Source organism: Theropithecus gelada, chromosome 2, assembly GCF_003255815.1.
Source record: "Theropithecus gelada isolate Dixy chromosome 2, Tgel_1.0, whole genome shotgun sequence".
NCBI classification, from domain to species: domain Eukaryota; kingdom Metazoa; phylum Chordata; class Mammalia; order Primates; family Cercopithecidae; genus Theropithecus; species Theropithecus gelada.
Window position 1 is genome coordinate 74,713,512 of NC_037669.1, and position 26,327 is coordinate 74,739,838.

Below are 26,327 nucleotides of genomic sequence, written 5' to 3' on the forward strand. Positions count from 1 at the left end.
AATGTAGATCCCCATTTAAATAAATGAAATCTAAACTTGGATTTCTGCAGTGAGATTTTTTTTTAGGAGAAAGCTCCAATGTTCTTTCAGGGATTATTATATTCTCATTAGCAGGGAAGATACTAGGTGCTGAAAGAACACTTTATTAGCTGTTAAAATCAGTAATAGAAGCAGTTTATGCCCTATAGTATCACACCCATGTGCAGTTTCAGTTCAGTTTCATATTAGTGGAATATATTATAATACTGATGGCAATTTTATGGGTGCTGTTTTCTTAACCCCCACACTCTTGCCTTCTACAGGGGATGTGATTGTCAGTGTGAATGACACCTGTGTTTTGGGACACACACATGCTCAAGTTGTGAAGATCTTCCAGTCCATCCCCATTGGTGCCAGCGTGGACCTTGAACTCTGCCGAGGTTATCCATTGCCTTTTGATCCAGATGACCCCAATACAAGTTTAGTGACCTCGGTAGCTATTTTGGATAAAGAACCAATTATTGTGAATGGGCAAGAGACCTATGATTCACCAGCTAGCCACAGTAGTAAAACAGGCAAAGTCAATGGCATGAAGGATGCCCGGCCAAGCAGCCCAGCGGATGTGACTTCAAATAGTTCGCATGGTTATCCTAATGACACTGTTTCTTTGGCTTCCTCCATAGCCACTCAGCCAGAACTCATAACTGTTCATATTGTCAAAGGGCCAATGGGCTTTGGTTTTACTATCGCAGACAGTCCTGGTGGGGGTGGCCAAAGAGTGAAACAGATTGTTGACAGCCCAAGGTGCCGAGGCCTGAAAGAAGGGGATCTCATAGTGGAAGTTAATAAGAAGAACGTGCAGGCCCTAACTCACAACCAAGTGGTGGATATGCTGGTTGAGTGTCCTAAGGGAAGTGAGGTCACATTGTTGGTGCAACGAGGAGGTAAGTAGGTTTGTTTTGTTCTTTGAATTTTTTTTTTAGTCCCAAATTCATTGCTTAACTTACTCATCTTCAGATGACCACTGGGGGCTTTTTAAATGTGTATTCCTTTAAGTTCGTTTTTATTTAAATGCTTCAAAATGCCTACTGATTTCTCCAAATACTAACCTCTTTCGCATAAAAATTATGGTTTATACATTATGACAGACATATGCAGTTAGAGTGGTACTTTAAAACAGAAATCAGATTATGCCTTTTTAAAACGTTAAGATTTTAAAAACCTAACTTGGGTGTGGTGGTACCTACCTGTAGTCCTGGCTGCTTGAGAGGCTGAGATGGGAAGATCACTTGAGCCCAGGCATGTGAGTCCAGACTGGGCAACATAGTAAGACCCCATTCTCTAAAAAGTGTTCTTTAAATAAAAAATAGTAATAATAGCCTGTATCCTTTAAGCCTCCTGAACTTAGCCTGCATAGCCTGCAAAATGTGGCTGTGATCACTCCTCGAAACTTGTCTCATGTTCCTCTCCTCCATCTGATGGTGCTTTATCCACACTGGCTGCTTATATGGAACTCCTTTAATGCTTCAAGCCTTTTCTTGCCTCAGGCCCTTTGTACTTACTGTCCCCTCTACCTGGAATGGTCCTTTCCCAGCTCTTCCCAGCTGGCTCAGTCTCATTTAGGTCTCCTTCTGAGAGAGGGCTTCTCCCATCACTTTTTCTAAAGTAGCTCCCAACACTTCCATATAATCTTGATCACGTTTCTTCGTAACCTTGATCATCATCACCTTTTTAGCACAAGGCATTATTTCATGCTTTTATTTATTTTTCAGTATTTGTCTTTCATGAGAATATAAATTTCCATAAAGCTAGGGCCCGTATATGCATGTGGACAGCTGTAGTCCCCAGCATTTAACACAACACCTGACTCCTTTTAGGTATTTATGAATGAATAGGTATTAAGTGAATAGGTGTGTGATTATTTCTATTAGGCAGAAACAAGAGGTCTGCTAATCATATTAAACACTTCCCTCAACATGCTCACATTTTAATGAAGTAGTTGAGGATCTCAGAGATCTGGGTTATTCTAAATCTTGAGGCATTAAACTTCCTCCTTTCTCCTTGAGTCCACATCCCACCCTCTGCTTCACCAGAAAACACAGGACCTCACACTGAGCAATATTTTCCACCATATTGAAATGCCTTGCTCTTGGAATACGTACATATATGTGATTAGTCGTGACTGATAGTTTCACACAGTGGGCCTGAGGATGGCTGTTTCCCTGATCCTTGTCACCATGATTTGTTTCATGAACAACATATTCAGGCCTTTTGAAAAGAGATCAAGAACCATACTTTTATTTCCTTTTGGTTTGTTGCAACTGAGGAGTTCATTTGTGTCACAGCAGCCCGATTCTCATGTTTTCATGAATCTGTGTGTTCTGCGATCAGAATGGCTGGGGTCATTTGAAGGAAACCCAAAATACAGAGCACCTATGTATGTGAATTGAAATGCTCAATGAGCCTGGCTTAGGCAGTTACAAAAGGCACTGTGCAAATTTTATTTTTCTAAATGTCGTTTCCACTAACTAATTTTCAAGTCCCTTCTTGTACCTAGATCACTTGACTGCCCAGAGAACTGGTTTTAAACAGTAGCCAAGATGTATGTAGTGGGAAATGACTTGGGTATAAGAACGATTATGACAATAATGATGATGGTGATGGTGAAACCTGGCACTTATAGAAGAATCATTGATAGACAAAGCACTTTCATACCTGCACCTACCTCTCCTCTGATATTTGTCACTTTGCTGTGAAGTAGGAAGGTGCCACCCCACAGTAGTTCTGAGCTGTTCACCCTGGCTCTGTGGTTTCCAGTCCAATGTTCTGTCCCACTTAACTGAGTGACACTGATTTTTGTATAGTTGCTTAATACTGTGACTGACAACCTGGAAACTTTCAAATGGTTCTTGGTACATCAGGTGCACCTCTGTTTCAGCCACTGCTCATTTGACAGACACAAACCACCTTGTTCTCCAAACTCATCTATCTGCTTTCTCATTTCTGTTATTGATGTGTTAAGTTTATTATCTCTTTAGATTCACTTCTAAGGACACCAAACATAAAGTTTCATTATAGCCAACTAACTTACACACTTAATGAACCATATTGTAATGAATTTGCCTAAGCCAGCAAACAACTGATTATAGAAACATACTCCTTGGTTTTATTTTTTATTTTATTTTTTTTGAGGCAGGGTCTCACTTTGTCACCCAGGCTGGAGTGCAGTGGTGCCATCTCAGCTCACTGCAGTCTCAACCTCCTAGGTTAAAGTGATCTTCCTGCCTCAGCCCCCCAAGTAGCTGAGACTATAGGTGCATGCCACCACTCCCGGCTGATTTTTGTATTTTCAGTAGAAACTATTTCTCCATGTTACCCGTGCTGGTCTTGAACTCCTGTGCTCAAGGGATCCACCTGCCTCGGCCTCCCGAAGTGCTAGAATTACAGGCATAAGCTGCCATGCCTGACTATACTCCTTGATTTTAAATATGTTTGCATTCTCTCTTCTTAATTCCCAATGCCATCTTCTTATTAATGCTGTTACATTTTATAACATTTATTTGAAAAATCCAGAATATATCACCATATTCATCAACATCTACATAGTTTATTTCAGAACATGAGTAATTTAAAATCACTGTGACATCAGCAGTCTTTAAAATACACCATATGTCTTGTGTTTGATTTATGTATAGGATAGAAAGTTTGTACATCTGCACTTGGCAGGCTAGCGCCAGATACTATTAATCTTTCTGGAAGGCATATAAATATATTTGTTTCTGCCATACATTAGTTGCTTGAATCAGAGCTGACGTTTAATCATCTCTTCTGTATAGCGGGGGTGTAATGAGAAGGCTTGATGAAGGTACAAAACAGCAGCTAGGTTGAATGAGAAAGTAAATGACCACTTCACCGATTCTTTCTAATGAATCTAATTTATTTTGTAACTGCTAGTAAGATGACTGATAAACTCATCTACACTGTTCCACGAGTCTCAGGAATTCCTGTCATGAGGTTGTAGCTTTCTGTGCTTTAAAGAACGGGCCATTTTTACTTTGGGACAGAACTGGCTTTTATGTTTATAGCATCCATTTTAATTCCTAATCTCTAGAGCTTGTTTTTGACATTTGTTCTTGTCAAGATCTAATACATTTCATTTTTAGTGTTTTTAGTCCATCCCCCTTCCCTCATCTGGAAATCGAGCTGAAAGTTGAAATATCATTTGTAAATGTCCAGGGTCAGTTTCCTCAGTCAGGCTTAGAGCTGCTGTGCAGTGTTCATCTATACTCCCAAGTAGCCAGGACCAGTCCTGATTTGCTTACAAATCTCCTCTTCGTCAACATCTCCCTGCTTGCCAGTCGATCACTCAGGTTTTTAAAGGGCAGCTCCTTTCTGTGTCTGGTTCCCCTCTTCCAATTGTGTGTCCTTACTCCTCCTCCTCTGCTGTGCAGTCAGGAAAGTGCTTTTTATCCTTTTATTTTGCACACAGCATCTGCATTCAGAAATTCTGTCACCTGACACCAGTGTGCATGTAGAGGCTTCTTTGAAGTGTTTGGAAAATCAAGTTAGTTTGTGGATTTTTATTTTTAATTTGTAAAAGCTATCGAACTTGTCCCATAAAGATTTTTTACTTTTTTAAAAGAAGGCTCATGTAGATAGCATAACTACCTGTGCCCCTCTGTGTCAAATATTTTGGATATTCAGCAAATTCACACCTATCAGTAGTTGTGACACTCTTTAAGACGTAATTTCATGCTGAGTCACAACACTGTGTTTCAAGAAAAGATTTGGCAACACTGTATGCAAGTGAAGATCCTATGTTTTACTTTTGAAAGAAGGCATGTATTAAAAAGAAAACTGAACCCGGGATGCCAGGAGCTGACCTTGAGTACAAACTCTGCCCGTAAGCTGCTGTATAAGCTGCTGTATGTGCTTGAGAAGGGTACTACTTCTACCCTGACACTTATTTTTTTAATCTAAAAGATGAATGTTTTGAGCTAGAGAATCTTTCAGGCACTCCTTTCTGGCTCAAATTTTATGCATGGATGCATGGGATGACCTTATTGCTGTATAGAGGAGAGACCACAGGACTCTGGAGCCAGAGGATGCAAGTTTAAATCCTGCTCCTGTGTTACTTGCATTGTGACTTTAGGCAAGTCACTTGGCTTCTCTGAGCTTAGACTTCTGAAAAAAATGGGCATGATGTACATAGATTAAATAAATAAGGTAGCATTTGTGCCAGTTCCTGACATAGTAGTCATCACATGATAAAGCAATAGTAGCAATTGGGTGGGGAAGGATTGTTTGTATTTTATTTTTTATAAAAAGTTCTAGCTGGGCCATACAGATTGTATGATACTCAGGCATCTTTTTTTTTTTTTTTTTTTTTTTTTTTAAAGAAGTTCTACTGGTAGGTTTTTTTTTCTTCTTCATCTTCTCTTGATACAGGGTCCTGCTCTTTTGCCCAGGCTGGAGTGCATGATCATGGCCCATCACAACCTCAAACTCCTGGGCTCAAGTGATCCTCCTGCCTTAGCCTCCTGAATAGCTAGGACTACAGGCATGCGCCATCATGTGTGACTAATCTCTTTTAAAAAATTGTTTTGTAGAGACAGGGTCTCACTGTGTTGCTCAGGTACAACCAGAGTTGCAAAAAATGTTAGGCTTCTGCCTCCACGGTCTCTTCTAGTTTTGATTCTTTGACCTATAAGTTGGATGAAAATAAGTTTATAAAGCTTATTTAATATTTTCATTTCTGAGTAATGTTCATCTTTTTAAGGCTGTTTTGTAAGTGACAGATTTCTCAGTCTTTCCTAAGGTCCATTTCAGCTCCCACATTCTACATTTTTATACTTCCAAGGAGAATAGAAGGGGGACTTGCTGTTGGAGATGCTTGTTTAGAGTGCCATCTCCCACTGGCTTTTGCTGATCACAACAGTAATGGAAGTGATATTTTCCTTTCTAGTTTGCACAAACCATATATACTGAATACTTTGGTCAGGCCACTGAGTAATTTCAGGGTCTGTATTTTTTTTTTTTTTTTTTTTTTTTTTAGTAGAGACGGGGTTTCACTGTGTTAGCCAGGATGGTCTTGATCTCCTGACCTTGTGATCCGCCCACCTCGGCCTACCAAAGTGCTGGGATTACAGGCGTGAGCCACCGCGCCCGGCCTCAGCGTCTGATTATAAATTCATGGAATGTTAAAATTCCTAGAGGGCAGTAGTGTGTCTGACTCTTACTCTTGTGTCTGTGGCACTTCCTGGGGAACCTAGCAAGCGATAAGGTCTCAGTAAATCATAGCTGAATAAATTAAACTTGATCCACCAGTCATAATAGAAGATTAATCCTCTAGCTTTATAAGCACACTTCATAACTCTAGAAAAATGATAATAAGTTAAAAGGCAAAACCTAGATAAGAAAATGGTGGTGGTGATGGTAATGATAATGTTACTACTGTCATTTCCTGAGTACTTACTATGTTCCAGCTATGTTACCATGATACATGCAGTACACATACATACATTCATGCGCACACAGATGCCCAAGAAGGTAAATAAAACCTTTCAAGACTTCATTGTTGCTACCACATTGAAACTGCCATCAATTTGCAATGTGATGATGGGTTGGATCCTTGTGAAATGAAGACAGTGATTGTTAACTTCTATGCTCGGACAAAATACAAGAAGGAATTATTTTTGTTTTAGTTGCTGAAACCCTACAGCTTAATTTGGTATGAATTAGTATAAAGCAAAGGAGAAAAATTCTGTTTTAGTTGGGAAAACCTGCATAAAATTTGTAATGAAAACAGTAAATGCTTCTACAATGTGCCAGGTATGCTTCCAGACATTTTACATATCATAATTCATAAGAGTCCTCTGAAGTAAATACAATCTTAGCTCCATTTTAGAGAAGAGGAAGCTGAGGCCCAGGGAGTTTCTGTGGTTTACCCAAATCAGCTGGTTAGTGGCAAAGCTAGGATTGGAACCTAGAAATTCTGGCTCCAGACAGTGCTTAACCACTCTGCCCAACAGCCTCCTGCCTTACGGGCAAGAAATTGCTCCAGTACCATAATTGTTGAGGACTGTATCTTATGCATAAAGAAATGAGTAAAGCCTGAAGTCTATGGGCAAAGTGATGCTTCTTAATTCTCATCAGAATTTACTGATGATATTTAGTTCATTAAATCGTCATCGATCCAAACAGAGAAAGCAGTATCTAATCTCATTACCTAAGTGCATCATTAGCATTAGCTCTTCTGTGTGTGTGTGTGTGTGTGTGTGTGTGTGTTTCTGAAATGATACAAAACCATCATAATTAGAACCACAGTGAGCCATGCACAGAGAGTTAAACCCAGGTGATCAGGCACTTCTCCTCTTTGCCCTCTGGTGTTGGACCAGAGAATGAATTGTGCATTGTACTGCTTAAGTGCTTGACTGCCACAATGTCTCAGATTGAGCTGTAGGGCCCCAGAAAGGGGAATTCAGGTTGTGTATAGAGTGATATCTTAATAATGTTGGAACCCTATATGTTCCCATCAGCAAATACCCTTTATGTTCCCATCAGCCAGTTCTCCCTTCTCAGTGTACTCAGACTTGGTTTACATCTCACCCCTTCCCTGGCCTCTACCACCCATTGTAGGGCACCTGGCCTTGCAGTGACCTGGCAACAGGTCTCAGTGCTTCCTCCAGTCTGCCCTCCGGCTACAGTGCTTTAAAGTACATCAGATCAAGGCAGTCCTCATGTCAGAATAGCTTCCCATCATTAAGCGTGAACTCCAAAGTCCTGTGTCAGGGCCCTAGCACTTACATCTCCCTCTGTCTGTATTTTTTTCTCCCAGGTAGCCACAAGACCTCCTCACTCACATCCTTCAGGCCTTGGCTCAGAGGTTATTTCATCCCCTTTCATCTGAGAAGTCTGTTCTGACCGTTCCTTGTAAATCAAGCAGCATCTCCCATGATCGCTGTCTGCTCTCGTGATCTTTCTTAGGCACTATACCTACCTGTGATCCCCCTGAGAGAAGGAACTTCGTTGCAATCACTACATTATCCCTGCTACCTAAAACGGTGCCTAGCCCATTATAGGTATTCAGAAAATCGTCTGCATTGAATGAAAAGATGAGTTAATGCAGGACCCTTGGTTTTCGTAAGTGCTAATCCTGAGAGAACTTTCTGAGGTGTGAGCATTATAATAGCTGAGGAAATGGGCAGCGGGAGACTGACCACCCCCCAGTCACACAGCTAAAAGGTGACAGATCCTGGCTCTGAACCCAGGTCTGTTTGCTTGCAATAGCTGTGTGCTCAGTTCACAGGCTGCCCTGAACTACTAGTAGATGCATTGTTCATTGTGTCCGTAGGCCAAGATATGGGAGCTTCATGTCAGGGAATCATGTTGGTTCCAAAGCCTGTTCTCCAGCATCTTGTAACGTAGCCACTATCTCATGATTAAAATTACGTAAGATTTAAATTTCAGTTTCTCAGTCCATCTGGCCACACTTCAGGAGCTCGGTAGCCACATGTGGCGAGTGGCTACAGTATTGGACAGTGTACACAGAGAACATTTCCACTGTCGCTGGAAGTGCTGTTACACAGCACAGTTCTAGAGATTTTAATTATTTCACCCTCAGAAGTGAGAGGCCGAGATCCTTTATTTTACCCTTTCTTTTGTTTTTATACATTTGAATAGAAGAAAAATATGGAATTGAAGGCACCTTCATGGTTAATGGATTTCTTTTTATGCAGAGAGTAATAAACATAGGTCCTGTTTATTACATCATTTCCATGTTTAGTCACTGCTCTGAGTTCTTTATATGTGTTAACTGGATGTTAGGGGATGCAAGGAATTGACACTCAGAGGATTTAAGACTTGTAAAGTATAAGTGCTTGGGGGCAATCTTGACTTTCTCTATCCTGGCATGGTGTCATTAAGTTTATAAGCGGATTACAGGACCTCCACCTGGCCGGGAAGCATCTCAGCTTTTATACTAGACTGATGTTATGTAAGGAGCTTAAATTAAATGATTTCATTAAAGTAGCTGTAATCCAAAAAATGGAAGAAACTTCAAAACACAAGAAAAACACAACTAAAATTTTTATATATTAAATATGTATAATCTGCCATATGAGTTATCAGCAAGTTACAGTTTGTCAGGAGTCTATTTCAAAGAGGAGACTTTGAAGTCTCCTTGGTGTGTTTGTCTGATTCCTTGATTAAGTATCTCAAACTGATTGACCTCACTCACCACTTATCTATGGCACTTGTATTTTCTAATAATTTTATAAGTTGAGTCCTCTTGTCACATCCAACGTGCTGCCTAACATCTTCTAGCTGTTAAAAGTTGTTCAAGTTAAAATTAGCAAATTTCCTAGCACTTCCACCATGCTAAACAGGATGGCATTCCAATTTGGTATTAAAGGAGCCTTCTGGCCTTTATTCATAATGCAGTTTTAAGTTGCTATTTTGATTTATTGCCATGGTTTAAAGTTATCAGGGATTTTATTTGAGAATTCTTTGTAGACTGATAGGTCACATTTATATTTGAGATGACTTACAGCAAGAGATGAGATAAATATAAAAATGCTTCTATTTTGATTCTGTCTTTCATTACATAATGCATAAAAATTATTCCTCACTTTCACATCTTAAGGAACTCTGGTTTCTTTATGGTTTTTTGATCTCATGGTTTTTAAACTTAAGCAAGCTTTGGTAAATTTAACATTTGTATGCAACTCAGACTTTACTGGATGATTTGAGTTTTATTTCTGTTATATTCATAATGCAAAGTGGTTGGCACACCTAAAACTTTTAACTTTTGTTCTACAAGACAATGTCTCATTCTCCTTGAAGGTAAACTTAATGCACTGAGTTACTTACTTATATGCATTATTTATTACAAATGTGTTCATGTGTGATTTATAATTCTCATTAAGGTGTGGTGGTATCCCTTCCCCTTTCTGGAAGAGTGGTAGAATTTCATTCCCTTGGCTGGCAGGCTGTAGAATTATTGTGCTGTGCTTTTATTTAAGTGTGGAATTTGAATATAAAGAAGTTCCTTTTTTGTCTCTTTTTGTGGGACAAAGTCATTAACATCACATGCCTGTCATCGTCTAGGCACTGGGAATAGAGCAACATCACCTGCAAATGAAACAAACAGGCTCCTGATTTCATGAGGCTTTTATTCTAGGGGAAGCGGGGGGAAGCACAAAAATAAACAAATGAACAAAATCAGGTCAGCTAAAGAAAAGTGCTGTGAAGCAAATCAGAGCAGGTAAAGTGAACAGGTGTGGCAGGCCTGGCGGTGAGGGGGCTCTTCTAGATTAGAGGTGAAACTTGAGTGACCACAGAGAAGGGAACGGTATTCCAGCAGGAAGGGACAGTTAGTGCAAAGGCCCCAAGAAAGAATTGGAACAGAGTCCTGTGTGCCTGGAGAAAGGGGAGCAGGGAATGGGATGGCCGAAGTCAGAGACTGGAGGCCAAACCTGCAGTTCGAATTCCATTTGCAGTGGGAGGTCCAGATTCACACGGTGAAGGGACAGGCTCTCAGTAACATGTTCAGATAGTCCCTGTGGCATATATGTGAAGAATGTATTTTAGGGGAGCAGGAGTGGAAGGGGAGACCTGTGAGGGCTTTTGCAGTAGTTCAAGCAAGAGTGTTAGCAGCTTGGACTATAGGGCAGACAGAGGATCATGGCAGTGGGGGACTTGGGACACCTAAAGAATAGTCAGCAGGACTCCATAGGTTGACTGTAGAATGGGGGGACATACTTTTTCCATAAAGAGCCAAAGGGTAGACATGTTAGGCTCTGTGGGCCCTACAGTCTCTGTCCCCACTACTCTACTCTGCCCTTGGAGTGGGTGATATGTAAAGGAATGGGTTGGTTGTGTTCCAAGAAAACCATATGTGCCCCATGGGCCATATTTGCTGACCACAACTGAAGGAAAGGAAAAGGGAGGGAGCCAAAATGACCCCAGAATTTTTGACCTGGGAGAAATCTTTGTTGAGATATGGATCCTAGGATAGAAGTAGGTAGGACTTGAGCTGTAAAATCAAGGGTTTCTTGTCACACTTGTTAATTATGAAAGCCCATTTGACAACTGAATGAAACAGAAATGTAGGCGAGTTGTCTGGGATCTGGGGTTTGGTGGTTGTGAGGTTAGGTCAGGAGAACTACACATTTATGGGGCATTATCGTCTCACTGAGTATTCTACAAACTGTGGGCTGTGACCTATTACTAGGCTGTGAAATCAATGTATTGGGCTACACCCAGTGTTTTTCTTGGAAGTGAAATAGAAAACATCAGAGTATATCACACTCACTGAAGATAAGTCCTTTTTTTTATGAAACATTTACAGTGTGTGTATACCCACACATGCATACATGCATACACACACACAAATGTTTCATAAAATGGGAAATACATTTTGTAACACATTCATACACGTGTGTATATGTAGGAATGTGTTACAAAATGTATTTCCCATTGTGGACCATAGTCACTTAAGTTTGGAAAAGTCAGAATCAAAGGGTATTTAGAGCCATGGGGCTGAATGAGATTACTGAGGGAAAGAGCGGGAAGGAGGGAGAAAAAGTGCAAGACAGAACCCTGAGGCACATCACCATTCAAGGGTCAGACTGAGCAGGAGACCGCAGTAAAGATGGAACCGCCAGTGCAGATAGGAGAAAGAACAGGAAAGCGTCGTATCACAGAACACAGGAGAAGACAGTGTCACAAGGAGATTCTAGCAGCACTCGTGGGCCAGGAGTGGAGGCCTGCAAGGGTGAAAACGCTGCCTGTGGCTGGCGTCCCCTGAGAGCAGGACCCATGAAATGTGGCCGCGAATGCAGTTGGGCTGGAGAGGCTGGAGAGGGAAGGAGGTGGGATAGGGATTGGGGTAAGCTGTTCCAGAAGATCTGCTGCAAAGTGGAACAAGTCCTGGAGAGGGGTGTGGAGTCAAAGGAGAGGGCTTTGTTTTGTTTTGAAGATGGGAGATACTACAGCGTTCTTGTGTATGGATAAGGATGACTCAAAAGACAGGGAGAAAGTAATGATTGGAAGAGAAAGGAGGATTCATTGCACTCCCTCTTTGCAGGAGTGAAGTCTTTAAGAAGCGGAAGAAGATGAGATGCAACATAGGCGAGAAGGGGTAGGCCTTGGAGTTAGTCTGTGTAAACTGCAGAAGATGGAACTAGATTTGATGATTGTTTTTCCCTCTAAAAGCAAACTATTGAAATTTCTATTTATTTGAGGCTTTCCTATTTAATTTCATAGTCCTAGTGATAATAGCGACAAGCCTCTTTCCATTTGACCCATACTTGTCCATGGAGGACTGAGGATATTGTTTGTGCACAGTTCTGAAATAAGGAGAAAATAATACTCACAATCTAGTTAGGGAGGCAAGACTAACAAGTGAGCTTTACCAGCAGTAACATGTAGTCTGAGTCTGTGTCGAACATATTTGGATAAGAGGTGAATGGTGGGGGACAGGGGACAGATAACAGAGTCTACTTGAACTGGAGCAGAGTGCCCCAGCCTCCACAGTTTGTGATTTTGGACCAGACAGTTGTTTGTTGTGGGAACCCCTCCTGTGCATTGCAGGATGTTTAACAGCATCCCTGGTCTCTACTGAGTAGGTACCTGTCATATACCTGCCCCCTTTCTCCAATGGTGACAGTCAAAAACATCTCTGGACATTGACAGATGTTCCCTGAGGGGCAAAATCGCCCTCTGCTAAGAACAGCTGGACTAAAGCAGTGCTTTGAAATGTAGGAAGGATTTAAAGTTACCAACTGGTCCTTGGGCAGTATTTGACATGACCCACTCATGTATTTTTTAATCGGTCTTTTAAAAAAATATTTTCAGATCTGAATGCATTTAGCTGGAGCCAACAATCCCAGTTTCGCCCTGGCCTGCTATTTCCTGCATCTGTCCTTACTCTTGCCCATTGTGTACCTGTGGCCCACAAGGCAACTGAGTTTGAGACTGAAAGACAGCATACACAAAGACACCAAGAAAGGCAAGGATATCATGTATGAATGTGCAGGCCTGTTGTGGAACCATTTCCTAGGAATTTCTTTTCACCACCATCTCAAAATCCCAGTAACTGGTAACTTCTCCTTTCTTTTTTGTTTAATTTATGCTTAAAAAAAAAAAAAGAGAAACCATATATCATCAGACATTTCTGCCCTTAACTTTGGAGTTTGTTTCCTACCCTTACTTTGGTTCCATATGAAAATTAATTAGTTGTCAGCAACTTTGGATAGCATTTCCCTTTTGAAAAGTCTTTGCTATGAGGAATATTATTATGATAGCATCCTCCCTTATATCAGTTTTTATTCCAACTTTAAGTTCAGGGGTACATGTGCAGGATGTGCAGGTTTGTTACATAGGTAAACGTGTGCCATGGTGGTTTGCTACAGATCATCCCATCACCTAAGTATTAAGCCCAGCATTCATTAGCTATTCTTCCTGATGCTCTCACTACACCTCTGACAAGCCCCAGTGTATGCTGTCCGTCCCCCACCCCTCACCCCCAGTCCTTATATCGGTTTTGCAGCCTCACTTTGTTGAGCTTCTCTTTATTGCAAGAGATATCATCCTACTTCTATTAGAAGCATTTTTTAGTTCTGAGCATTTTCAAAACCGTTATCTGAGACAGAGTTTACCTTGTGTAAAATGTTCCCACCTTCTTTCATTTTCCTCAAATGAAATCACATGTTCTTTACCACCATCTGGAGGGAAGTATTTGCCATGGTGCTTACTGAGTCTGTCTTTGCTGTGTCACCTGTAAAGTTAAAAATTCTACCTTACCTGGTATTTCCTCTGTTTGTATTTCTGCTTAAATATTAATCATGTCACCTATTTGTGAACATAATCCTTTTTGGTTCAAACATCTTGCTGGTAGAATCTTAATGTCTTCAAAAATAGCCTGGAGCCCTTAGGAGTAATATGTTGCCACTGGCAACATGGAGAATGCCCTTTATTGTGTGTCAAGTTGTTACCTGGGCTTATTTCAGACTCTTGTTAATAGTGTTCATTTTTGCATTTTATTGTTCTCAACGTTTTTGGTTTCTCACCATATGCAATAAGTGTCATTCATTCATTCATTCATTCAACAAACTTTAGCACTGTGCTCTTCTCTCATTATAGAGGAGTGCCATGAAGGAAACATCAAAAATACAGCGTGGTTAATCACAGCTTCCCCATTGTCTCGGGCCTCATTCTTTTTCTGGAAATCTCATTTGATGTATTACCTTTGCCATGAAAAATTCTAATATACCATTTTTGTGAACTTTGTATTTGATGCAAGGTTGTTTAAAGTTTCCTTTCCACTGTGTCATAGAATAGCAGTCGTCATAACTAGGAAGCTGCAAGATGGACCAGTTAGGCCAGGCGCGGTGGCTCAAGCCTGTAATCCCAGCACTTTGGGAGGCTGAGACAGGCGGATCACGAGGTCAGGAGATCGAGACCATCCTGGCTAATATGGTGAAACCCCGTCTCTACTAAAAACTACAAAAAACTAGCCGGGCGAGGTGGTGGGCACCTGTAGTCCCAGCTACATGGGAGGCTGAGGCAGGAGAATGGCGTGAACCCGGGAGGCGGAGCTTGCAGTGAGCTGAGATCCGGCCACTGCACTCCAGCCCGGGCGACAGAGCAAGACTCTGTCTCAAAAAAAAAAAAAAAAAAATGGACCAGTTATGACTTTGTGATGGAGGGAATCCCTTTCTTTCCCTAGCATTGGCTGTCGACTCCACTCATTCAGCAACCTGAGTTTTTAATTAGGCTTTTATTTTTGCAATCGGTACGCAAAGGGGGTCTTGTCATGATGAACTTGTGTAAAAGCAGTGTTTTAAAAACTTTCTTATAGTTACATAAACATGAATTTGTTTTCAAAAATCACTTGGAGATAGTTGGAATTAGGTCTGCATGCTCTGAGGTATTTTTGTTGTTTCTAAATTTAAAAATGGCTTACATTCTCTGTAGTTACTTTTGCCATAGATACCACTTACCAAAATGGCAGATGATTGCATTGAAAAAAATAACAGCACTGCCCATGAATTAATGGGATTCTATGTTTATGTAGTTTGTCTGCATCTGCAAAGCAACTTCACTTAGACTTTGGCAACTGAAGGAGGAAGAGAAGGCTGTTTTATAACCTAGCACTAACTGCCAGTAGGACCCCCTTCTCCCCAGTTTTAACAACCAATAATGTCTTCAGACAGGGCCAAATGTCCTGTAAAGAGCAAAACCAGATGTGCTGGAGAACCACTGCTTTAACCCCTTCAACACCCATTTGGTTTGGCTTGTTAGAAACGCTGTGTTCTGTTTTTTTAGGTACAAATGAAATCCACTTCTGGGTTATTTTTTTGTTGAATATGGATTGAAGAAATTTTATTGGAGAATTCCCCACTTCTTCTTAGTGTCGCATCTGTATCTCCTCAGTAATGGAGTGGCCGTGTAGTCAGCTGTGAGGATCCCCAGCATGATCTCTGCTATCAGCCAGCAGTGTAGCCTGAGCCAGCCCTGGGCTATGTCCATGAGCCTCCAGATTATCATCTGAAGTATGAGTAGGACTGCACCCTTCTCAGCGCTGTCAAGAGGATGGAATAAGATGAGGGCCTGTCACACCTTCAGCACTGCCCTGCTCTGATGGAGAGTTTCTTATTTTCTGGCCCCTTGCTCTGTCACATTGAATGGGGCTTACGAGAAAAGAGGTGGAGGAGAGGCTGAAGCAGACCTACTGTTTTCAGTACCTTTGACTTAGTTGTCTGGAGTAGAGAAAAGATTAGGGAAGGTGAAAAGGAAGAGCCTGGAGGGAAAGGTGGTAGGAGATGTGTTCCTTTTGGTCTGTGACAGCATGTTCCTTCAGCAAACAATGATGAGAAGAACCAGGACGGAGTAGTAGGTTTTCACGAAGTGAAGATTTTCCAATATGAAAGATTCTCCTGTTTAGGTAATGATCTTCTTCTTCTGTTTTTTTTTTTTTTTTTTTTTCTTTTTTTTTCTTTTTCTTTCTTTCTTTTTTTTTTTTTTAATTTGAGATGGAGTTTTGCTCTTGTTGCTCAGGCTGGAGTACAGTGGCGCGATCTCGGCTCACCACAACCTCTGCCTCCTGGGTTCAAGGGATTGTCTTGCCTCAGCCTCCCGAGTAGCTGGGAGTACAGGCATGCACCACCACACCCGGCTAACTTTGTATTTTTTTTTAGTTGAGACGGAGTTTCTCCATGTTGGTCCAGCTGGTCTCGAACTCCGGACCTCAGGTGAACTGCCTGCCTCGGCCTCCCAAAGTATTGGGATTACAGGCATGAGCCACCACGCCCTGTGGCTCTTTTTTTTCTTATGAAAAGATTGTTATCATTTATCTCCTCCTTTTCAATGTTCTTAGTTCACAAAAGAAAGAATTGGCAACTTAGGATCAATTGCTCAGTTCTATGTTGTCAAAATCTGCTGTCTTATGAAATGTAAAATCCAGGAATCACTGCTATAGGGAAAGGCCCAGAGGAGGTTGAGAATAGAACAGGATACAAAAGCAGAGCCTCCAAAGTAATGTGTGAGTGGGGCTCTGGCATCCAAACCTCAGGCAGAGCAGATGGGAGCTCCCCTCTTTCTTTTATCATTGCTTCCCCCAGCTCTTCATTCAAGAAGAAAGAGTTTAGATTCAAAGCCAGGGTTACATTCGTCACTCTTATGTAATACAACATTTATTAGTCGCACCCTTTTATGAAACTCTTTTGTCCTATATAAGTTATCAGGGTAACCCAGAGAAGTGAAATCCAAGAGCAAGACAAAAATTGGGTGAATCGAGCATATTTAGTGTGCTTGGGGGCACCCCAAAATAACCTTGGCTGATTTCTTGTATGTAAAAAGCAGTCTCAGAAACTTTATGACAGCTTTAAAAACTTCATTTCAAGTTGTGTTTGCTTGCATTAAGATCATCATCTGCATTGACTCTAAGCCTGATTAGAGCTTAATTTACCAAAAAATAAATAAACGATAGCAAACAGCCAGAATCAGACAAGAGAGAAAGCAAAAGGATCTTGGCATTTATTTTTCACAGTGAGAAACTTGTTGACTTGAGTGCTTACTGAGTCAACATGTATTTCATTTCCATTGTACTTACTCTTCCCTGCTATAAATGCAATTCTCTGTTATACTTCTTGTTCCCAGATGAAATATTTCATTCAAGGGCCTCGCAGTTCTTGCATTTTCTTGCATCTCCAATGTACTTGACCTATAAAAGTTACTTCTAATTGAGACTTGTCCTAACTGGGATAGTGTGTGGGTTGGGGTGTATGTGGGTGAAACTGATTCCTGTACTCAGCCTTTAAGCAAATCCGGTTGGTACAGTGAGCATTGCCTCACCGAAACCTGAAATCTAATAGCTGAACAAAGGCCGAGTGTCTCTTGCCCCTCATAACTATATGGGGCAGCAATTCATTAGAAGTTGACTTCGTCAAGGAAACAACTTTTTCCCCTCTAAGTCACATAATCACTTAGACCAGTTCAGATACTGTTTCAGCAAGAGGATTTTGAAGACATTTAATATCTCCATGGGAGATGATTGGGGCTGCTCACTCTATGTCCTTGCTCTGTGGAAAAACCTGACCCCTCAGTAAATGGCTTCTTTAGGTCTGACTTGCAGACACTTTGAATAATGCAGTGCTGCAGGACTTGAAGCCTGATCGCCTTGCTATTGTTAACCGTGACCTGTGTTTTCTAAGGCTTATATGATTTCTTAAATGTAAGATATTGGAGTAAAGCTTGATGTGGTACCAGGCATTGCCTCCATTGCAGTTAAGCAGTTTGGTTACAAAGCTAATTGAAATTGCCAAATAATATATACCCTTCCAGAGCAAGTTGGAAAATTTCCCTATTTTGCAGAAGTATCTGGTGACAAAACAGTGACCATCACATCAATCAGTCTGTTGAAACTGCTCAAGACATTCATGGATTTGCCCTAAGCAAAGGACCTGATATATATATTTTTTTCATCAGCATGTGTTTGGTTTTTGTAGGGAAGGGTGAGGCATTGAGAGGCATTGAACCCAGTGCTGTAATAAAAGTTTGCTTTAGTAAGTAAGGATATGAAGCTATCCTTACCTGAAGATTTAGTCTCAAAGAATCCTTGAGAACATACCCATTTGCTGGGGTGGGGAGCTTATAGGGTTTGGTGTTTCCCTCTGAGCTTTCAGTCTGTTCTGAGACCAAAGCTCATCTGTTGTGATGGGAAGTCAGGACACAAGGTGGCACAGCGGAACCTTGTTCTCTGTGCTGAGTGAGGCAGCTGTGAGTTGAGCCGAACCTGGCAGCTCACCAGTAAATCAAGGAACAGACCAAGGATCAAGAGCTGTTAAACAGTCACTGCAACGATGATGGCAATAAAAAGAAAGGCCAAGCAGCTCCTCCCCTTTGCCTCATCAGCTCTTCCTGCAGCTTTCAAGGTATAAACTCATTTCATGAGCTCTGCACATTCATACATGCATTTGAGAGATACAGGTATTTATTGAACTGGTGACCAGATACTGTTCTAGGGATAGACTGATAAAATAGAACAGGTCCCTGAAATAGAGACAATAAATAAGTAAACAATAAGCAATATAAATAATAGATAAGTAAACAAGGTCATTTTAGAGAGTGATAGGCTCAATGAAAACAAAGAAACTGGATTCTGTGAATAAAGTGGGTCAGAAAAGGGCCACTTCAGATCTGCTGGTAGCCTGCCTGGATCTCTGGTTGGCTTTTGAGGAGGGTCCTGAGTGACAGGCAGGAGGCACCCACACATAGATCTGCAGGCATAGAGTTCCAGGCCGAGGGAGCAGCCAGAGAAGATGCCTGGATAATTGCAAGGAAGCGGTTCCGCAGTGGAGGGTGCCGACCTGGCTAGAGTGTGTGTCCAGGAGGAGGACATAAATGAAAGAGATAGGAAGGGTCACATCCAGGAGGGCTTAGTGGGACACTGAACAAAGAGTTTGTCTTTAATTGAAATGGTGTTGGGAAGCCATAGGGACATGGAGCCAGGAGACGGTACAGTCTGATTTCTGCTGTATAAAGTTGTCTCTGGCCTCTGTGCGGATAATAAAGAAGATAAACAATAAAGCAGAGACCAGTTTCTGAACTCAAGTGGTTATCTAGGCAAGAGAAGGCAGTGGCAGTAGAGATGAACTCGGATGGATTGAGAATGTATTTGGAGACGGATGTGGTGGGAGACAGAAAAAGAAGCCTCAGGCAGAGTCTTAGGTTTTAGGGGTTTGGGGTCCTATAAGGTTAAAAGCCTGGTTAGTATTCTGGGTTTCTGTCTTGGTCCTGAGCCTAATTTACATTGCTAAAAATAAGCAGTTGGGATAAGAAACAACCTAAAAGTCAGTAATGCAAAAGAAAAGGGCCTCAGCATGTATTTTTTAACCTATAAGCTTCTCAGCACCAATTACAGTGATAGGTTTCCCTTTGGGGCCGGTGACCTTAAAAGAAAGGCCCACATAGCATCCTGTTTTCCCAACCCAGAAAAGGAATCCTTATCAGTTTTTTCTTTCGGTGAGCTATTTTGAGCTATTGTTTCATAATCCCCCCCCCGTACATCCTATGTAGTTAAAAATCACACTTTCAAATTTGTAGGAACTACATGGGGCTATCAGGCCACCATAGTTTCACCTGTCTTAGGGAGACCTCTGTGAATGAGCTGTTGATAAGAGGAGTGGGTTACGTGGTCAATCCTTAAGTATTTGCATAAAAAGCAATTCAAATTTGAAATATAGGTAGTAGAAGCATCAGGTTGTCGGTATAGTAGTTAAGAAATCTTCTTTAGAGGTAGAAGCATTTTTAGATGAAGACAAGACCCAACTTCTTTTTTTTTTTTTTTTTGAGACGGAGTCTCGCTCTGTCGCCCAGGCTGGAGTGCAGTGGCCGGATCTCAGCTCACTGCAAGCTCCGCCTCCCGGGTTCACGCCATTCTCCGGCCTCAGCCTCCCGAGTAGCTGGGACTACAGGCGCCCGCCACCTCGCCCGGCTAGTTTTTTTTTTGTATTTCTTAATAGAGACGGGGTTTCACCGTGTTAGCCAGGATGGCCTCGATCTCCTGACCTCGTGATCCGCCCGTCTCGGCCTCCCAAAGTGCTGGGATTACAGGCTTGAGCCACCGCGCCCGGCCGACAAGACCCAACTTCTAAATGCCACACTTACAGATGTTTTTAACTTACACAAAGTTAGAGAGCTTTCCTAGAACCATATGAGAAACTAGCTTAATTCTACCCTTAAAAAGTAGATCTTGGTAGGAATATTCCCTAGGGTAGAAAGATTGACCTCGTGATAGGTACATCTTGACAAATTTGTGGTTAAGTTGACGATTCTTTTTCTTTCCCTTCTGGAGAGAAGATGCCATAATTCACACTACTTCTGACTCATTCCATATCTTTTCTCTAAGCCCATTAAAAGAAAAAAAAATCTTGTGATTAGGTAGTGTCAGGAAACATTTGCAAGCTAGAAAAGCTCCTGCCCACTTTGAAACTGAATTTCATAAAGTCTGGTGGCCAGCCAACCTGTTAGTTGTGTAGCTTTAAAGACATCCTTCATTGTCCCAAATCAGAGACTGATCTTGTTATATTTTTAGCATGTATAGCCTTGAATGACCAGTGATTTAGGTACTGAGACTTGGAGTAAAATATCAGGGATGTGTTAAGAAATTGATAGACTGCGAATAGACTCCTCTGCTATCTGTAGAAAAGAACTGTCTTCCGAAATGCATGTCGCAGTTACGAGTTCTAGATACCTTGACCCATTGACCTAGCTGTTGTCAGTGGTAGGTCCGTGTACTTCATAAAGCTGTATTAAAAATTTTCTGTAAATGTATTTGGTATATATGAATGGCTGTAGGATTCATCTTATCATAGCAGGCTCTAAACCAAAACAATTAAGGAACTTTTGAATGAGAGCATATAGTTTAATATTTAAAAGCACAGGCTTGGTTTTAGACCAAGTATCCCCAGCTAGTCAACTGACTGTGTGACATTGGCCATGTTACTTGACCATCAGTGTCTTGGTTTTCTCATCTGCAAAATGAGAAGATATTAGTACTTAGAGAACAGGCATGAAGAATATATTTATGTCAAAGACAGGCTCTCAGTACTTTTTAGTTATTTTTGCACTCAGTTTTCAACCCTTCAGGTATACTTCACATGTTTTCGAGAGTAGCAACAATAGGATCCTCCATGTCATTTCAATGACACCTTCTCTGGAGTGACCATTTATTTCTCAGGAATTGCATGAAGACAACTCATCTATCTTACCTAGGTCTTTGAGGAGCCCAAGGTATTAATGACTTTAGGTCTCTCTTACCTGTGCCAGTTCAAGGCTTGTGACTTTGAGGTGAAAGGCTCTGTAAGCCATCAGCAATCACCAGCTTTGCAAGCCATTTATTTCTCCTGGGACATATTTATTAGACTATGTGTACTGTGTAATTGAAGCAGACTTCTCTGTAGCTGTAAAACCAAGACAACTATGTTCTTAATCTTCTTCACAAAGTGCCAGCTGACACTACCTTGGGAGCTACTTATTTCAGACATCTGAAGTCCAACCATCTCTCTAAATTATGATGGTCAAAATACTTCATAATGACCATTATTAAGTCCCCAAAGGAAAGAATGTCTTCATCTTTTTGGAGACACTGGATCTGATACTTATGTTGTTGGCAGCTGGTATCATATTTGTATTGAAAAATTACGCTACGGGGTTATGATGGTATTTAGCCAGAAGAAGGAGAAAAAAAAAAATCAAACATGTCCAAACTAGGATCATTTTTTCATTCCTTTTTATGGATTCAATTTTGTGATATATAGTGTTTATAAAGTCCTTCAGTGAAAATGTACTCTGGTTTCAGCTTGGCCTTGAGTTTATGCTGGTACACCGATTTAGCTAAAACAAAACAACAAGAAAAGCTTATCATCATTATTCACTCAAGCATCAATCATTGCATGTGTTTCCCACCCACTGCCCCACCCCATGATTAAATGCTAGCTATTCTTCACTTCAGCTCCTCCCTCTGCCCCCTTCTTCATATTGGATTAGATTTCTTTTCTCTGTATTCCTAAAAGCAACAGTGCTCCCTTCTCTTCTAGCATATACCACTTACCACTGTGAATTATAAAACTGTTGCTTTGCTTTTTCTCTTTTAAAATAGACTATGAGCTCCTCCAGGGCAGGGGCCCTGTCTAATTTACTTTCATCTCTTAGTGATGCTTTGCTAGGCACATGGCAGAGCTCAATAGATCTTGTATGAATAAATGATGTCATGACTGGTTCCTTCTCATACTTCAGGTCTTAGCTCAAATACGGTCTCTTCAAGAAAGACTTGCTTGATCACCCAACATAAAGTAGTTGTGCGTCCCCGGCACAGCCTGTTCCATTGTCCTGCTTCATTTTCATCACAGAAGTTATCACTCTCTGAAATTATTTGCTAAGTTGTTTATTCTGTCTCCCCACAGAGTATGAGTGCTGTGAAAGCACTCATTGGAGGTCTTGCTCATTGCTTTATTTCATGCCAGTTTCTAGGCTGTCAGCACAGTTTGGTTACATGAGTGAGTGAATTTTGCCTGTTTTCCTTCCTGCCCTCAGTGGAAACTGTGAAGGCTGAATGTACCTTTTCCTGTTTTCTGGACTGTCCTTAGCATTTTATTGGTACAGAGAGAGCAGTTTAAATTTATTTCATGGCTTATATATTCTCTATTAAACAAAGAAAACAAAACACTGGTTGGCAGGAAATGATGCAGATGGCTTTTTTTTTAGAAGGGTTGCTGGCCATTGATGTTCATTGTTTAGAACCACTGGATTGCAGTCAAATAACCCTCAATTCTGATTGGCTGGGGAAGTCTCAGATTGTTCTCAGTTTGTCTTTCCTGCACCCCATTGCGACTTTGCCTCGATGATCTCTTACTGTTTTGACTCATCATCATACTACCCCCAACAAATAAAAGCATGGCCTAGGAGGCACATTCCTTTTTTCAGGGAGCAGCGCTTTTGCTGAAAATTACCTGTGTTCTTTAATACAGTTCCTCTCCTCATAATTTTTTCAGATGTGTCTTTTAGATCTTTCCAAGAAAGAAGGCGAAGTAAGCAATGCAAGTTTTACCTTTCTGTTTGATCCTTCTTATTGCCCCCTCTACTTATATGCTGCTCTTACTGAAAATAAAAACTTAGCTAAAGTAAATCTCACCCTAGGAATTGCTTCTAATGGTATAGCCATATACTTGGACAAGGATGATTTAACTTAAGGACTATATATAGGCCCCAATAGAGTGGGTTTCTGAGGGTCATTAGTGAAGGTTTCAAAGACTCCCTGAAATTATATGCAAAATTATGTGCTTCTCTACAGCTTTGCTTGAGAGGGGCTGTAACAGCTTTGTATCACATTTTTCAATCAAGGCCATGACCCAGTAATTTAGGAGCATAAACACTTGAGTAGGAATGGCAGTGAGTCATTGAGCCAAAGGAGAGAGAGAACAAACTCCAGTTATTCTTTAACCTAGCACTGTACTAAGGCCAGTGTGTGCCGTTGTCCAGGCATGCTAAATATTGGCTGCAATACCGATCCTGTTGATGATTATTGCCACATTATATGTAAAATCCAGCAATCTTCGAAAATACTGAAAACAAGAATATGAATTACCTATTAGTCCTGATGTTTAGAAAAATATTTTAATACATTTCCTTTAGTCTTTGGGTATATGATGTGTGTGAATATATATGTATATCCACTTTTTAACAATGAGTTTATATATTTGACACAGTTTTTACCCTGCTGTTCATGTCTTATATCATTACTATTTCCCCTAATCACTGAATGTTCTTTGTTGTGGTCATTTTTAATGGTTTCTAAATTTTTCATCTTATTGATATAACACATCTGTCTACTCAGTCCTCTGCTCTTGGAAGTTCAGATTGTTTCCTTTTTTTTTTTTTTTTTTTTTTTGACACAGAGTCTTGCTCTGTCTTGCTCAGGCTGGAGTGCAGTGGTGCAATCTCGGCTCACTGCAGCCTCCGCCTCCTGGGTTCAAGTGATTCTCATGTCTCAGCCTCCCGTAGCTGGGATTACAGGCATGCGCCACCACACCCAGCTAATTTTTGTATTTTTAGTAGAGATGGTGTTTCACCATGTTGGCCAGGATGGTCTCAAACTCCTGACCTCAAGTGATCCACTCGCTTCAGCCTCCCAAAGTGCTGGGATTACAGGCATGAGCCACTGCGCCCAACCTGTTTCTATTTTTTATCTTCTTAAAATAATGCTGTGTTGACCATCTTTTTTATAGGAATTTTTGCAAGACTGATTATTTCCTTAATACAAACTCCTAATAATGAGTTTACTGAGTTAAAATTCATGTAAATTTAAACTCCTACATTTAGAATTATGCATTGATAGGTTTTCGAATAACAGAGAAGGCTTGTGGGGTCTGAGATTGTGTTCAGAAGTACTTTTATCTTCTTTGGTATCTAAGAGCAGCCCCTGACCAAGACCTCACCATCATTTTCTTTCAGTGGCTTTCAGTGGTCGCTGATGACTCCGTCTATAGCTCCTACTCTCTCTCTCTCTCCATATATATATACACACACACACACACACACACATATATATTCTGAAATATATATATATTCTGAAATATATATATACTGAAATATATATATATTTCAGAACACACACATATATATGGAGAGAGAGATCTATAACTGTGTTTTTTTAATACACACACACACACACACACACACACAGTTCCCTACCCCTTGCACACTGTATCACCTAATCCAGCTCCAGGACAGTTTTTATTGCAACATTTGCCTTGCAAAAGTGTAAAGAATCCCATGTGTTCAGTGACATGTGGATTAGTGACACAGCATTTGTTGGAATGCTTAGGAGGAAAGCAAAATGTTTCCACTAAATGCTGAAGTCTGGAGACCCAAGTACAAAGGGGAATGAATATCACAATGAAAAAATGTAAATTGATGACACAAATAGTACATTTTTCTTATGCGTAGATCTATTTTGTATGTGACAGACACGTTAGGATTCACCCTTTCAAAGCCCCTTTGTGCAGTTTTTCTTGATTCATTCAGTTAGTGAGGTTGGTTGGCATTCCCCCTTCCTTTAAACCTGGAGGAAAATAGGTCCAGAGAGGTCCACTCTCTTTCCCAGCAGCTCAGGTTTTGTTTGTCTCAGTGCTGAAAAGGCAATGCTCGGCTTCTGCTTGGTTTCCCTGACAGCCCAGCTGAGCTCTCCGACTTCTTCCATATTTCTGTTTAATCAGTAGGACAAGCACAGGTCCTAATCTATGAGGGTTCTTTAATAAAGCTATGTATGCATTCATTTTGGGGAAAAGTAAGCAATTCTTGGAGGATATAGAGGTCAGTGATGCTCAAGATATTTTAAAATGCAACAAAATGTTCTGAAATGTGCTGCATTTATCTTAAAAAGCAGTATGGAGGCTGGGCGTGGTGGCTCACGCCTGTAATCCCAGCACTTTGGGAGGCCGAGGTGGGCAGATCACGAGGCCAGGAGTTCAAGACTAGCCTCACCAACATGGTGAAACCCCGTCTCTACTAAAAATACAAAAATTAGCTGTGTGATGGTGTGCACCTGTAATCCCAGCTACTCAGGAGGCTGAGGCAGGAGAATGACTTGAACCTGGGAGGTGGAGGTTGCAGTGAGCCAAAATCATGCCATTGCACTCCAGCCTAGGTGACAGAACGAGACTCTCTCTCAAAAACTAAACAAAACAAAGAGCAGTATAGAGTTTTGTTTATTGTGGTATCTGTGGATATGTGTGTGTGTATTTATAAATAAATAAAGGTTTTCTTGATGTACAGATACTAAAAATAGGTAATAAAGCCACGCATAATCCCATGAACCAAAGAAAATACTGTTTTCACGCATAACCTTCTAGCCTTTCTTTGCAAAATGGTATGTATTCTGTTATAGCTTTACTTTTTTCATATACATTATTTGTATACAAGCATTCTAAAATTTCACCAACTGTGACATTCTGCCATTTAATTATAGTTTATGGTCTTGATATTTAGAGGAAAACAGATTCCTCCTCCTTACATTAGTTGCTCAGGTCCCAGTCACCAGCAAAGAATTTGCCATTTGTTTTTTCCGAAATGACACTATTTTAATAGGGAACTTTAGATATTCAAGTCCCAAGCTTTTCTTGCTCCTGCAGATCACACTTTGAACAAACACTTCCCTGGAAAAGTTTTCTAGGATCCCTTAGAAGTAACATGTGCTGCCCTCTAAGGCCCTAAGAGTGGATGCTGCCATCCATAAACTCTTCTGCCTCTTCTGAAAGTTCTCCTTCCTTACCCTGAATGGAACA

The 26,327-nt window shown here is 40.9% G+C and overlaps 1 protein-coding gene across 10 annotated transcripts in view; it reads left to right on the forward strand.

The window, feature by feature from the left end:
• Positions 1-26,327, forward strand: part of MAGI1 (membrane associated guanylate kinase, WW and PDZ domain containing 1) — a 680,972-nt gene that overhangs the window by 601,906 nt on the left and 52,739 nt on the right. For all 10 annotated transcript variants that reach the window (XM_025375375.1, XM_025375381.1, XM_025375376.1 and 7 more), the window contains one exon: positions 303-923. In XM_025375375.1, coding sequence (XP_025231160.1) covers positions 303-923 — 621 coding nt within the window. The remainder of the gene's footprint in view (positions 1-302; positions 924-26,327) is intronic.